The sequence below is a fragment of the Grampus griseus genome (genome assembly GCF_964374135.1).
Source record: "Grampus griseus genome assembly, chromosome: Y".
Lineage (NCBI taxonomy): Eukaryota > Metazoa > Chordata > Mammalia > Artiodactyla > Delphinidae > Grampus > Grampus griseus.
In genome coordinates this window covers 1,646,725-1,661,430 of record NC_139016.1, presented here as the reverse complement: position 1 = coordinate 1,661,430, position 14,706 = coordinate 1,646,725, and the positions used below count along the sequence as shown (strand labels likewise).

Here is a 14,706-nt window from a genome sequence, read left to right as displayed (position 1 = left end):
ACCCCTGTCCCCTGCATCGGCAGGCGGACTCTCAACCACTGTGCCATCAGGGAAGCCCTGGTTGTCATCCTTTTTTAAGTTGAGTGGGTCTGGTGATCACGTCCTTTCTTTACTTCTTGGAAAATCCACCGTAATTGATGTGCGATCAGGGACCGGGGGTTCTCCTGATGACAGGAGAAGCTGATTTTTCTGAGTAGACAAGCACTGATGTTTCTTCCCACTGTGCCTGCAGGTCACAACCTTTCCTTCCTCCCCAAGCCCCCAGGTCTGAACGCTCCTGCCACCCAGCTTGACTGTGGGCCTTAATCCAGACCTTCCTCCCGGGCCCAGGAGATGTACAGTCAGCCTTTCTGCTGGCAAGAAGGTCCAGCTGACCTCAAGAGTAGCGGCCACACACAGGTGGGGTGTAGGGGGAGGGTCTTCCAAGTCGTAGATGCCCCGCGAGTAGAGGTGAACCACATTTAAGAGAAGGAAAACCCTCCAGGGTATGCGCGGACCCCTGGCTTGGGGAGCCCAGACCTACCAAGACAGAAGACCGAGCCCCACAGCTAAGGCCGGATGTGAAGGTCCATCTCCCGGGGCTTGTGTCTTAGGTGAAAAACAGAGCTCTCACTGCCTGGAATTCGGAATCCCCGCCACCCCCAGCCCCGAGGCAGCACAGAGCTGACACAGGCTGCGAAGCACAGCATCTCCTAGAGGAAGACAGGCACTTACCGGGGTCATCGAGAGCGTCGGCCAAATCAAAGTCACCTTGACCTGTGGGGAGACAGGGCGCTAGGTCACACCGCGACGGGACCGTCGGGGCCCCCTGACACCTGTCTCCACCCCCTTGGCCCCACCTGCCCAGACATCCCCCCTGGTGCAAAGGTCAAGCCCAGCACCCACCGTGAGGTCAGCGGAAGACCAAAGTCCCCCCCTCTCTCTCCACGTCCCCTGTGGTGTGTTTGTCAAGCCAACATCTTGGCTCTCCTGGCAGGCTGCGCCCCTCACCAAAGACGCCTCCGAAGGAAGATGACGGCACCCCGTCTTTTTTATTTTATTATTATTGAAGTATAGTTAAGCTACAATATAGTGTTAGTTTCTGCTGTACGCGAAAGTGATTCAGTTATACATATATATATGTTTTCAGATTCTTTTCCCTTACAGGTTATTACAAGATATTGAATGCAGTTCCCTGTGCTGTACAGTAGGTCCTTGCTAATTATCTATTTTATATACAATAGTTGACATCTGCTAATTCCAAACTCCTAATTTATTCTCCCCCCCCCCCACCGCTTTCCCCTTTGGTAACCATAGGTTTGTTTGCTATGTCTGTGAGTCTGTTTCTGTTGTGTAAATAAGTTCATTTGTATTATTTTTTACATTCCACGTATAAGTGATACCGTATGGTATTTGTCTTTCTCTGTCTGACTTATTTCACTTAGTATGATCATTTCTAGATCCATCCATGTTGCTGCCAATGGCATCCCCATCTTTTTTTTTAATTAAAAATAATGTTTTTAGGGGCTTCCCTGGTGGCGCAGTGGTTGAGAGTCCGCCTGCCGATGCAGGGGACACGGGTTCGTGCCCCAGTCCGGGAGGATCCCACATGCCGCAGAGCGGCTGGGCCCGTGAGCCATGGCCGCTGGGCCTGCGTGTCCAGAGCCTGTGCTCTGCAACGGGAGAGGCCACAGCAGTGAGAAGCCCGCGTACCGCAAAAAAAAAAGGAAAAAAAAATTTTTTTTTTTATTTTTTTTTGGCTGTGCTGGGTCTTTGTTGTTGCGTGCGGACTTTTCTCTAGCTGCAGCGAGCGGGGGCTACTCTTTGCTGCGGTGCGCGGGCTTCTCATTGCAGTGGCTTCTCTTGTTGCGGAGCATGGGCTCCAGGCACGCGGGCTCAGTAGTTGTGGCACGTGGGCTCAGTAGTTGTGGCTCGCAGGCTCTGGAGCACAGGCTCAGTAGTTGTGGCGCACGGGCTTCGTGGCTCCGCGGCATGTGGGACCTTCCCGGACCAGGGCTCGAACCCGTGTCCCCTGCATTGGCAGGCGGATTCTTAACCACTGCGCCACCAGGGAAGTTCCTGGTATCCCCGTCTTAAACAGGAGGGAGATGCTCCTGGGATCTCGGCTGCCTCGAGCAAAGCACATAGACGTCTTGGAAAGCCAAAGCACCCGTGCATTCTGCAAACATTTACGAACTGCGACTCTGATCGAGGCACACCGTCACCCAGTGGGGACGGGACCTTCCATGACACTAGCCCTGCTTCCTGGTTCTCTAGGGGAGAGGGACCCGTGAATATCCCTAAAGGTGGGGACAGGGTGTAGCGGGGACCACAAGGCAGCGGGGGCAATTGCACGTCTTGTGTGAGCCGACCTGGAGGTCTGCCTGGAGGAGGTGACACGTGAGCTGTGTGGAAGATAGTGGTTTACGCACCGGGAGACACTCTGGCCCCAGTTTACACCTCAGGGGATGCCTTCGGGAAATGCGGTTCGGTGGCGGCTCTGTGGCTGGAACTGTGGATATCTTCCTTTATGGCTAAGACGGAATGCATCTTGGACTGAGGCCCAGAATCGCGCTGCCCTCGCCTCTCCATGACACCCCCGCAAGCATTTCCCAAACATTTCAACCCCGGCTCCCTCCCAGTGTTCAGGGGCCCAGATATTTTGTTGGCGTGCGAGTTTCAGAATTGCTAAAAATACTATGAGGAAGTCTAGGGTCTGGAGAGAAACGGAGGCTGGATTTCAGTTTTCTTACAAGCTCAACTCGGAGAAACTTGGGTGGATAACAAGTGAGTCGGGGGGACTGGCACCGACTGCTCACGGGTACGGGGCTCCTTATGGGGGTGATAAGAACATTCTGGCATTCCATGGTGGTGATGGTCGCACAACATTGTGAACATGCTGGACAAAAATGTCTGCACTATTCACTTTCAAAGCGTTCACAGGGTGACTCTGATGCCTGTGAATTTTATCTCCAAAAAACACACAAAACCTTTTTAACGAGCTGAGTGTTCCTTTCCTGCCAGTTTAAGGGCTTCTTCCCACACACATCCCACCCATCACTTTCGCTGCCTCTAAAACTAGGGAAGCCCAATCAGAAAACCTCTGAGCTCCTGACCAACTTGTATCTCATCTTTGGCTGATCAAAAAGAGCTTTTGAAAAGAGCTCTGTTGAGACAGAATCCATAGATTATACAATTCAATATAATTGAAACTGGACGGCAGAGGAGCTGAGGTCAGAGGGCATCCGCCGGCAGCCTCAGGGTCCGGACTGGAGGCCGGGGCTCAGTGCGTTTAGAGGCCAAACCCCGGAGAGCCGTCTCTAACACAGGGAGGTCCCGCATCTGTCCTCAGCGCCCCTCTCTTTGGCCAGGGTCTGTGTCCCTCCAGCTTCTGCCAGGTCCTCTTTTGGGGACAAGCTGGCCACTCTCTGCTCTGGGTCATTCATTGTGCAGGGGCTGGGTGACAGGAATCAGCGTCAGCCTTGGGGACTCTGAAGACACATCCCTTCCAGGGCTGCCAGTGGGGCTGTGGCTGACCCTCCCTCCAGTTTGAAAGGACAGATACCGGTGCAGGGCCCCCAGTGCCCCTCAGCTACAAGGGCAGCTCCGGAATTTGCATTCTCATCGCCAGTTGGCAGTTTACAGGTAACTCTCACCAGGCTCTTCCCAGGAGTTCCAGGCGTCCCGTGAAGAAGCACCTACACAGTGTCCTCCAACCTGAGCGTCAGGCCACCCCCTGTTCTGAGATGATCAAAGCCTCTGTTATCTGTCTCCTCCCGGCCTTTCCCGAATCCATCGCACAACCCACGGGGCTGGGCGGGAGCTGTTTTCCAAAAGGGCCTTGGGTCGTCTCTGGGGATGTGGTAGCCTTGCCGGCTGGCCTTCTTACGGCTGGAAGCCAGGGAGCGCCGTCTGGGGCTCTGAGAACAGCCAAGTCCCTCCACCCTGCCCTAACCCCATTCTGTGTCCCCGTCTCTTTCCAGCAGCCTCCTTCCGTGTGGAGATGCTTCTGATGAGGAGAGGTCGTGGAGGAAGCTGTCCCTAGCTGTGGCGCTGCTGGGAGGCCCGTGGGCATGACTCATGCACAGAGCCGGCGACCGCACCCAGTATGAGGCGCTCCCCTACCCTGGGCTTGGCGACAATCCAGTCCCGCAGGCCAGTGGTTTAGCCCCAGAGGGGCTGCAGCCCAGACCCTCCCCACGTGCTTCAAATCGTAGCCCCACCGGGTGCAGCCCTGCCAGGGACATCACTCAGGTGGACGCTGCTGATTCAGAGGTTCAACCTCGGTGGAGCTGGGGGGCAGGGGGGATGCAGCTCCCCAGGGCAACTACTTCCACTAGGACGGGGCTGGGAACATAAGACGTGTTTCTGATCTGCTTAGTTTAGCTGGCTCGGCCATTGCTAATCGATCCCACATGTTCTGGGCTCTGTAAACCCCGAGGGGAAAGGAGCCGCGTGGGGTCTGCGATCATAAGGCTGGTCACCCATTGCTGACGTCCTGGAGATGGGCGTTGAAAAGGACTCATGCTGCCGGGTGGGAGGTCTTAGCACCATACCCAAGAACCCCTACCCTCCAAGAACAAAGCTATTTAGGAGGGATTTTGAGACGAAACCACCTGAGTGGCACTTGGAGGAATTCTCTCCTTATCTCTAGTAACCCATCCCCTCCCTCCCCAGTCAAATTCTACCCCAGCAAGATTCTAAGATGCTTTGTATCAGAGTTTGCTTCCCTGAACTTCTCAGACCCACAAGCCTACAGGACAAAGGGAATTTTTGCAAAGGGCAGAGCTGTTGGAATAATCATGACACGGCGCTGAGGAGGACACCATGCACTAGAAAAAACCCACCACGCCTCCACGGCGGAGGCGACCACGATAGAGGCACATGTCCCAGTTCCCACTAACTAACCCCTGAATTAGTCCCTCTGAAGGAGAAAACCAGCCCCAGGCTAGCTCTGAGAAGAGGGGGGAAACTGATTACTATCTAAAGCCCTGTCACCAATGACAGCCGCTAGCAGCAGCATTTATAGGTGCTGAATTTAATTACCTTTGAGTGGGTCCATCAGGGGATAAGAATCTCACCCCTCACAAGCAGGCAGGATCTTAGATTTTATTATTCCGGCCAGTGTCGGGAACGGCTGCCCTTCAAGACAATTGCTTTCCATTCCTTTACATAGGAATTTACAGGCTTCATCTGAAGCGTGGGTTACTTGAAGCCAGTCCTTCCGGAACCAGCGTCACAGGTTAAGCCACTTTGCACGCCATACATAGGTAGGACGTTCATGTCCTTGAGGGATTTCACCCAGCTGAAGCAGGACCCCAGGGAACAAAGCCCGACTTCCTTCAGGCAAATTTAAGGTGCCCCTTTTGACTCTGGCTCCATTGTCTTTAAAAATACTATATACTTCAGGGGACTTCCCTGGTGGTCCAGTGGTAAAGCACCCGCCTTCCAATGCAGGGGACGTGGGTTCGATCCCTGGTCTGGCACCTGAGATCCCGGTGCCGCGAGGCAGCTAAGCCCACGCGCTGCAACTACCGAGCCCGCACGCCTCAGCTAGAGCCCGCGTGCCGCAAACGACGGAGCCTGTGCTCTAGGGCCCTCGAGCCACAACTACTGAAGCCTGCGCGCCTACAGCCCGTGCTCTGCAGGAAGAGAAGCCACCGCAATGAGAAGCCCGTGCACCGCAATGAAGAGCAGCCCCCACTCGCCTCAACTAGGGAAAAGCCCGCACGCAGCAACAAAGACCCAACGCAGCCAAAACTAAATAAATTTATAAAAATTAAAAATAATAAAAATAATAAAGTCTACGGGAGGAAGTGTGTGGGTTATATGCAAATATGACATTATTTTATAGAAGGGACTTGAGCAACCATGGATTTTGGTGTCCCAGGGGGTCCTGGAACTAATCCCCCTCAAATACCAAGGGATGCCGGTACTTTTTTACTCTGTAGGTAGAAAAGGAGCTCTGTTTAAGCACACACACATGTTTAGTCTTGTCTGATAAGAGAAGAAGATACAATACATGTAGAAGGGGATTTCAGAGCCACTGTATAATATAGATACAGGAAAATGGTAATGTATACCCAGGATACAATAGATATACAGGAAAAAGGGAATATAAGGAAATATATATATATGTATATATATATATACAAAATCTAGAGTTATACCTGTATTATAGCTAGCTAGCTAGATGATAGATAGTTGATAGATGTTAGATAGTTAGTTGATAGATAGATGATAGGTAGATAGATAGTTGATAGATATTAGATAGTTGATAGATAGATACATAGACAGAAGATAGATAGGTAGGTAGATAGATAGGTAGGTAGGTAGATAGATAGATTTTTTTCTCAACAAACCAAACACGACAAGCAGCCCCTGGAGTTTCCATCTCTGCTTCTATCAGCTTTTCGAAGACCTGTCTTGGTCTCGTGGTCCTTCAAGTGCATCCAGGTTTGATAGCGAAAGGTAATTCAATACACTGGAAATCTGCCACCGCCGCATTGTAAACCCCTCTGCCTCAGGACTGTAATCAAATTCTTCTTTTATGTTATACACACAGTTTAGTCGTTCTAAGAACGGTTAAGTGACGTTCACCATAGCGATAGTCTGCTCTTTCGGAGCCTTGGTAACAAGCAGCTTGACAGCCATGCAGGAAGTGTTTGGGGACCTCGTGAACTCGCTCACGCCGACAGCTGCTGGTGGTTTGGGGTGTGAGGGGTGGTCCATGCATTTAACAAACTACCCAGGACTCGGGCCAGCTGCACAACATCTTCACACCGACACACCCTGATCCAGACCTCACTACCTTTCCCGTCCCTCCTCGCACCTCTCCTGCCTGTGCATGTTCCCAGCAATGGGACCTCAGACAAATGATGGAACACCTCTGTGCCTCCGTGTACCCATCTATAAGAGGGCATCAAAAAAAAGGGCATCAAGGGACTCCCCTGGCAGTCCAGTGGTTAAGACTCTGAGCTTCCAAAGCAGGGATGCAGGGGACACGGGTTCAATCCCTGGTCAGGGAACTAAGATCCCACATGCCGTGCGGCATGGCCAAAAATAAAATAAAATAATACCATCTTTAAAAAGAAAAAAAAAAAGTTCTGTGTTAGATCAGAAAAGGAAACATATTTAAAAAGAAAGAAAGAAAAAGTGCACCAAGCCGGGCAGCCCCAGCCCAAGGCTGTGTGAGAATGAACTCGATTAACACCCGCAGAGCCCGTCGCAAGTCACGCCCTCATCAAAAGAACGTAACCTGGGCATCCTCGGGAGCACTCAGCTAACGTCAGCCAGGGCCGGCTCCTGCATTGTTTTCTCTTCTGAAGAACAGCAGTTAAATCCACAACACGTTTCCCCAGCACATACGTGATGCGCTGAAGGAATCTGACATCCCATTATCCCCAAAGGAGCAACCCGACCGTGCCTGGGAGGAGGCGGAGCTGCCTGAGCCCGCAGGTGAACCCACAGTTCCTACCATGTGCACAGCAGCAGGAATAAACGCTCAGACAGGTTTTGCTGGCTCGGCTTCTGGGCGGGTCTGTGTAGAATCAGAGCTCTGCTCTCTTGCTCTTCTCAGCCCTGGTGTCAGTTCAGGGACTAACGTCTCCCTGCAAACAGAAGCGCCTGGACTGCGTTTCTGCGTGACCCACGTGCCGGGGGGGCACGATGTGCAGACAGCAAGGACTCCCGGAAGGGTCTCGGGGAAGATCCTGGGCTCTGGGTGCCAGGATGTCTCACAAAACCACATCTGCCCCTCAACAACCATCCTCAAACAGGATAAACAGGAAATGTCACAAGACTGCCATCCCAATGAAATCCTTTCAATTCCTAACCTACAACACTTCTCACTCTTAAATCCTGCCTGGGCCTCCACCTCCTAAAATTCAAATGAGGACCAAAGGAGCTTATCCAATTGCGGTTAAATCCTACACGTCATGGGTAAATTATAGTTCCCAAACTAGGTCCCTCCCCACCTCTGCTCCCCGACAAACCAAAATCCTGGCATCACCAGAAGAACCTGTATTGAAGTTTGGGGCGTAAACAATTCAGATGCTTTTCATTTGCCAACAGGAGGGGTGACATTGGTGAGAAATGTCTAAACACCTGAACGGAGGCTGCCCTTCCAGCAAACCCAATCTTGGGTGATCAGTCCCACAGAACCAAGCTGGGTCTCAGCTCCATTGTCCCCATCCAGAAACGCAGCCCTGATTATTTTAAATCGAAAACAAGGAATTGAAAAATCCCAACACGCCCCAGGAACACGGGTCACTTTTTTCCGTGTGTGACACACAGAGATCAAAAGCAGACCACAAAAACAGTTCGCGTCTAAGTACTGAGTCCACACCCTACACTTCTGGATCCAATTCCCAGACCCCGAATTGGAACCCGGCCCCTTTTTCTCCCCTCAAAGCCATCATACTTGGTCTGTTTTTTTGTTTTTCTACTATCTGGCACCTTCGAGCCATTTCCTGAGTGGAAGTGGTTTGGGGCGGAGTTTTTTTTTTTTTTTTTTTTTTAAAGCAGCCAGATAGAAATGCACACCCACGCGGCTCTCCCCAGAGCAAACCCTCCCTTACCTCGGACGTGCATCAGAGAACACAGGAACGTGAGGCAGAAGAGGCCCCACCAGGGCTCCATCCTCGGTTTCCGTTCAGGTGAACCTTCAGGGCGCGCGCTGGGCGATCCGGCCACCCCACCCTCGCTGGACGGATGTGCTGACTTCTGCTTCCCAGTTGGCAAGGGAAACAGGCAATGTCTCCAAGCAGAAAGGATGAACCAAACTGGAGTGTCTCTGCCAGAAGCCGAAGGGCTGGGCGTTCCGTCCCAAACGGCACGGCCCGGAGCCCGTGAGGCGTGTGCCCGTATACGCTGAAGGGCGTCCCGGGGAGCCCGCCTCCCTGCGCTACGCTGCCAACCAGCCTCAGGATGCTGGGGAAACGGGTGGCTGCCCCGCACCAATGGGTGTCCTGGGTCTGCTTCCCGCGGGCATGGGAGATGCACCAGCATCAAAGGCGCCAACCCTGGGTGCAGGCAGGACACTCCCTGCCCCGGGTCCTTCCCCTGAACCCTCCTGCAGGGCGACGCCAACGCCAGACCCAGCAGAGCGCCAAGGCAACGATCAGAGTCTAGACTCACGTTTAATCTCTGCTTCTACGACTTGAAGACCCTGTACCTTTAGAGTCGCGCTGCATCCGTGGACCTCAGTTTCTTTGTAGGTGGCCGGGACAGTCAGTCTGGCTGGGGATGCTGGGGCCAGAGAAGCGAATTTCACCTGGCCCTCTCTCCGCGTTTTCCACCTGAGCTGTGTAAGAAGTGGTTGGATAGAGGCTTCTAGAAAATAACCCCTCTGTGTGGAGGGAAGCATTTTGTTTCCAATTGCATACACCTGAGTTACACCTTTCAGATAGAAATTATATTATATGCGATATATATATTATTTATATATAAATGTATACATTTTACATACATCTCGGTATATATATTACAGTACGATCTGATGCAAACTATTATATATAGAATGGTTCAACAACAAGGTCCTACTGTACAGCACACGGAACTATAGTCAATACCCTGTGATACACTGTCACAGAAAAGAATATGAAAAAGAATGTATACATGTATAACCGAGTCAATTTCCTGTACAGCAGAAATTAAACACAACATTGTAAATCAATGATACTTCAGTAAAATTTTAAAAAAGAAAAAAAGAACTGGTTGGAAGCACCAGAGTTATTTTATTTTTTAAACTTTTATTGGAGTATAGTAGACTTACAATGTTGTGTTAGTTTCAGGTGTACAGCAAAGTTTATCTGTTATACATATACATATATCCACTCTTTTTTTTTTAAGATTCCTTTCCCATATAGACCACTACAGAGTATTGAGTAGAGTTCCCTGTGCTATACAGTAGGTTCTTTTATTTTTTAATTTTTTTACATCTTTATTGGAGTATAATTGCTTTACAATGGTGTTAGTTTTTGCTGTGTAACAGAGTGAATCAGCTATACATATACGTATATCCTCATATCTCCTCCCTCTTGCATCTCCCTCCCACCCTCCCTATGCCACCCCTCTAGGTGGTCACAAAGCCCCAAGCTGATGTCCCTGTGCTATGCAGCAGTGGAAGCACCAGATTTATAAATTCCAGAGTTTCCAGCTCCACAGTGTGGGACATCAGATGAGCTCGTGCATTCATTCAACAAACATTTGACGCACAGCTGTTTTGAGCCAGAGAGGCAGGCTAGATGCCGGCTGTGTGGAGACAGAGGAAGAAGAGTTGTTTACAAAGAGGAGGAGAGAGTTGCAGTGTAATGTTCGGTAATATGGGGGAGCACACCAAGGCTGGGGGGCTCCTGGGAGGTTCTGCACCCAGCTTGTGTCCTAGAGGCTTCTGGGGAGGGTTGTAGCCTCACACTGATTTGATTTTCTCTTCTCTTCTCTTATTTTATTTTATTTTATACCAGCATACAGGATCTTAGTTCCCAGACCAGGGATTGAACCTGCGCCTCCTGCCCTAACCACTGGACAGCCAGGGAAGTCCTACCTCACGCTGAATTTAAAGGCTGGGTAGGAAAGGGAGGGGAGGGATGGAGAGTGGAGGCTGAGGAAGGGGTGGGGCAAAGGCACATGGTAGAAAGGGGGGACCCAGGGCTTCTGTGGGACCACATCTAAGGGGTGCTGAGCACATCGCCCAGTGGTGTGGACCAAATGCTTGTGTCCCTCCAACATGTCATCTGTGGAAGCCATAAACCCCAATGGGATGGTGTTAGACGGTGGTGTCTTTGGGGAGTGATTAGGGTTAGATAAGGCCATGAGGGTGGGGCCCCCATGATGGGATTAGCGTCCCTGTAAGAATAGACAACTCTCCACCGAGTGAGGACACAGGGAGGAGACAGCCGTCTACATGCCCAGAGGAGAGGCCTCAGGAGGGACCAGCCCTGCCCACACCTGGATCTCAGATTCCAGCCTCCAGGACTCGGAGAGAATATATGTCTCTTTAAACCACCCAGTTTGTGGTATTTTGTTATGGCAGCAAAATAATTAAAACTCTACTGTTTTTATTATAGCTGTTTTTTCATATTATAACTGGCCACTACCTGCTCCACCGCGCCTGACCCCTGCAAGACGCAGTTTGAAGTACGGGTATTTTATGTATTCAAGCAGGTGTTACCAACCTTTTTCTGTAAAGGATCCCATAGGACAGAAAAAAAATAAAGAAATACTTCCTGCCCTGGGAGGTCCAGAAATTTAGTGGATGATGTAAACTGCGTTTCAAATCAGTGGGAAAACATGGATTATTCAATAAATGGTTTGGGAATGATGGGATTATCCCATGGCGGTTTTTAAAAAACTAAATACCAAGAAATCTCTTCCTCATTCCCTTTACAGAAACACATTCCTAGGGGATCAAATATTTTAATGTAAAAAAACCCCACAGAAGTGTTAGAAGTATGACAGCAAGCCCAGAACCCATTAACTAACTTCACTGTGCAAAAATAATAAAAATGAATGGGGGAAAATATCACTTCAGAGTTAAAAGGTGAAGGATAAAGTGTAAGAGTATTTGCTACTTACTTCACAGTCATAGCTTTAATATGTAAAGAGTTCCTACAAATCAATAAGGATAGGGCCGATAACACATATAAACATAGGCAAAATGCATTCATTTCCCCCAGAAATGGAATGCAAATGGGTCCCCCCTACACAGATTCTCAATCTCACTTGTGTTAAGAGAAATGCAATGTAAACGCAGTTGATTTGGTATCATTTTCAACTTACAGATTGGCACCAATCAGAAAGTTTGCACGGCAGTGAGGAAACAGATCTGACATCACTGGGGGGTATCATGAATTTGCATCTCTATGGGGGATGACTGGGCAGTGTCCATAAAAATTAAATATACACATGCTTTTTTTCCTCACAAAGCCAACTTCAGGCACTAATGCAACACACACACTTGCACACAGCCACAAAAATGTGCTTACAGAGATATTCACTGCAGCATCTTGACAGCAAAAACTTGGTCACAGCTTAAGTGGGTTAATCAAACCCATTATGACCCAGACTTGTAACAAATCCTCCACTGGTATTGTCTCCCTTTGGCCCTTAAATAAAATCTTTCTGTTGATTTCAAAATCTGTTGGACTGTGATTTCTTCATATGGGAGCTCCAAAATGATTTTAAAAAGCAATCATTATGCCAAGTATTTAATGATCCAAGCCACATAATTTAAATTCAATTTTTCAAAAGACAGACCTTTGATAAAATCATGTTTATTTTAATGTGAACATGAAATTAAACCGAGTCTACAACAATGTACATCCACCATCCGTAAGAAAAGCCTAGTTGACATATTTCTTAAATGTATACTTATTTATGAATCAGTCATAATTTCATATCCTTAAAGAAATACCCATCCTTTCACTCTTCTCTTCTTTAATGAGGCATTTATGCTTATAGTATGATTGCAATGCTTATAAAAATGCCAATGTTATTCAGAGTTACAAAAAGACTGTATGCGTTTTTTCTTATTATGAAGCAAGTCAGCGTGCACAATCTTGACCTCAAAGGCAACCCGCGATGACTCACTGGGGAGAACATGGACGCTCTCGACCTTTGTACCCAGGTGCTCCGAGCCAGTTAGCGAGGGAACCCAAGCATATTGACCAACCTGGCCCTCAGCTCTTGACGACTGGCTGACCCCATCCATGGATGGATGTCATATATTTGTGTTCCATCCTGTAGAATCCTGAATGTCATGTTCACCACTGTGCACACCAGGTCATAGCTATTTGTTGAACACAGCAATGAATGGATAGGATAAATACCAATCCTTTTTTTTTTTTTTTACACCATTTCATATACTCTAAAGTTATCATAGTGTCAAAGACAGAACAAGTTAAAGAGCCAGACGACGGTCTCCAGCAATACCCCGAGAAAGAAAGTCCAAACGCTTTTAGATAACGCAGGGAGGAGAGGTCACAGAAAGGATACGGGCGTGGAGAGGGGTTGAGTCCTCAACAGCAGGGGGTGGCGCAGATGCCTACCCCTCAAACTACTGGCAGAGTTTCTGAGCTTCAGAAGGGAGAAAGACCCAGCCTTCATGACTGATACGTCATAGCAGCCCTCTCCCAAGTTAGGTGCTTTGTGAAGGCAGCCCACGCAGGTGTGCTTAACGTCATACCTTTGAACCTGGAGAGGCTGAGGTGAAACACACACAGTTCTTTACACCGTCATCCGTGACAAGAGGAAGTCTTCCCAGGAAACCGCCACTGCTCTGGGTTACTATCCTAAGAGCTTTAGACGAGGCAAGCCTGTGCCCCTGGAAACTAATATTTCCGCGGAGGGTAGTCTACGGGTGGGGTCCAGCCCGTCTGCACCACCAGGGCTTCTGCACTTCCCGAGATGAACACAAAAGTCCACGCAAAGCCCTTCTGTATAAAAGCAAGCATTCTGGGCGCTGTGCAGTGCGTGCGCTGTCCTAAACGGGGGAAATGCTTCTAAAGGTAGAGAAGTCATCGTGTGTTACCGGGAGAAGAGCAGGCATTCCGTTCATTGCAAGATGCTATAAAGAGCGAGCACTTAGCGCGATCGTCTGTCTTACAGCCCCAGAGAAGGGAACAGGGGATCCATCCCACTAGTTTCACAACCTTTTTTAAAAGTTACCCCATGGCAAAACATTAAGTAAAAAGTACTTGGTTTCTAATTTCTCTTTATTAGTTTGGTGTGGGCAAAAAAAAAAAAAAAAATCCTAGTAAATGGAAGAACTTTTGAGGAAACTAGCCGAAGGCTTACCTCACTCTATAAAAAGGTCAATGTCGGCAGAGGTTCAGACGCATTCAATTTACAGGCAATTTGTAAACAGCGCGGCGTTTCTGGTTGGGGAACTTCAGTGGGGTTGAATGACGGGGACTTGGTCGGTCAGCCTTTCACAGCACGCGGGAAACCCCTCAGGGCCGTGGAGAAGGTGAGTGTAATTGCCCTCTGCAGGCAAAACTCATCCCAAGTCAATCTCACCCACCCAGCACGGTGGTGACGCACCTCAAGATTCAAACTAGGAATCCCAAGTTGAGCAAAGGCACGGACAAGCCGGGGCTTGTTTCCGGCGGGGCCGCTCTGTCCCTGCAGGCGATCTTCGGAGAGGCTCAGCAGGCCAGCTCGAGACCCTGCTATGACTCACTTGGCGGCCGACCTCCTATTTCTCCAGAAGGGTCTGTTGAACTACAGAGGACCGAGACACAAGAACAGATTTTAAAAGGCACCCCCAGCGGCCCTGACAAGCACGCGAGTACCTGCAGGTGGAAAATTCCAGAAGCGGGTGACTCTATTTCTACAGAAGATAGAAGTGTGCTCAAAACTCACTGCGGACAGAAAGCAAAAACTAAATCTAACTGGTTAGAAAAAACAATTCAGTACATTTCATACTACGATGCAGCGGTCACTCGTAAAAAACGGACACTTCGGGAAAAGTAGAAAGAAACTAAGAAGAGGCATTCTCTACTAGCGACTTCTCTGAGACGGTAAGAAATGTCTGTAAACTACAAATTTCAGAATAAATAATTCTGTAAATGAGGGGCCACGGCGTTGGTTCATTTACAACAATGCAGGGCTAAGATTTTCGGATCAGTTCATTTCTGTTTTGGAGGTCTCTTTCGCATTTTCTTGTCCTTAAAAAAGGATAGCTCATGTTACACATCCTTCCCTTATTGGAAAGAGCAACGAGCT

At 49.3% G+C, this 14,706-nt stretch overlaps 2 protein-coding genes across 2 annotated transcripts in view; both read right to left on the bottom strand.

Moving 5' to 3' along the window:
• Positions 1–8,677, bottom strand: part of LOC309817687 (glycoprotein Xg-like) — a gene marked incomplete at its 3' end in the record, with an annotated part of 35,573 nt that extends 26,896 nt beyond the window's left edge. Inside the window, exons 1-2 of the mRNA XM_082646956.1 lie at positions 8,559–8,677; positions 715–756 (exon numbers count right to left, since the gene is read on the bottom strand). Coding sequence (XP_082503082.1) covers positions 715–756; positions 8,559–8,619 — 103 coding nt within the window. The 5' untranslated portion in view covers positions 8,620–8,677. The remainder of the gene's footprint in view (positions 1–714; positions 757–8,558) is intronic.
• A 3,561-nt stretch (positions 8,678–12,238) lies between these two features.
• LOC309817755 (CD99 antigen-like) overlaps positions 12,239–14,706 on the bottom strand; it is a 34,501-nt gene continuing 32,033 nt past the window's right edge. Inside the window, exon 10 of the mRNA XM_082647033.1 lies at positions 12,239–14,202. Coding sequence (XP_082503159.1) covers positions 14,177–14,202 — 26 coding nt within the window. The 3' untranslated portion in view covers positions 12,239–14,176. The remainder of the gene's footprint in view (positions 14,203–14,706) is intronic.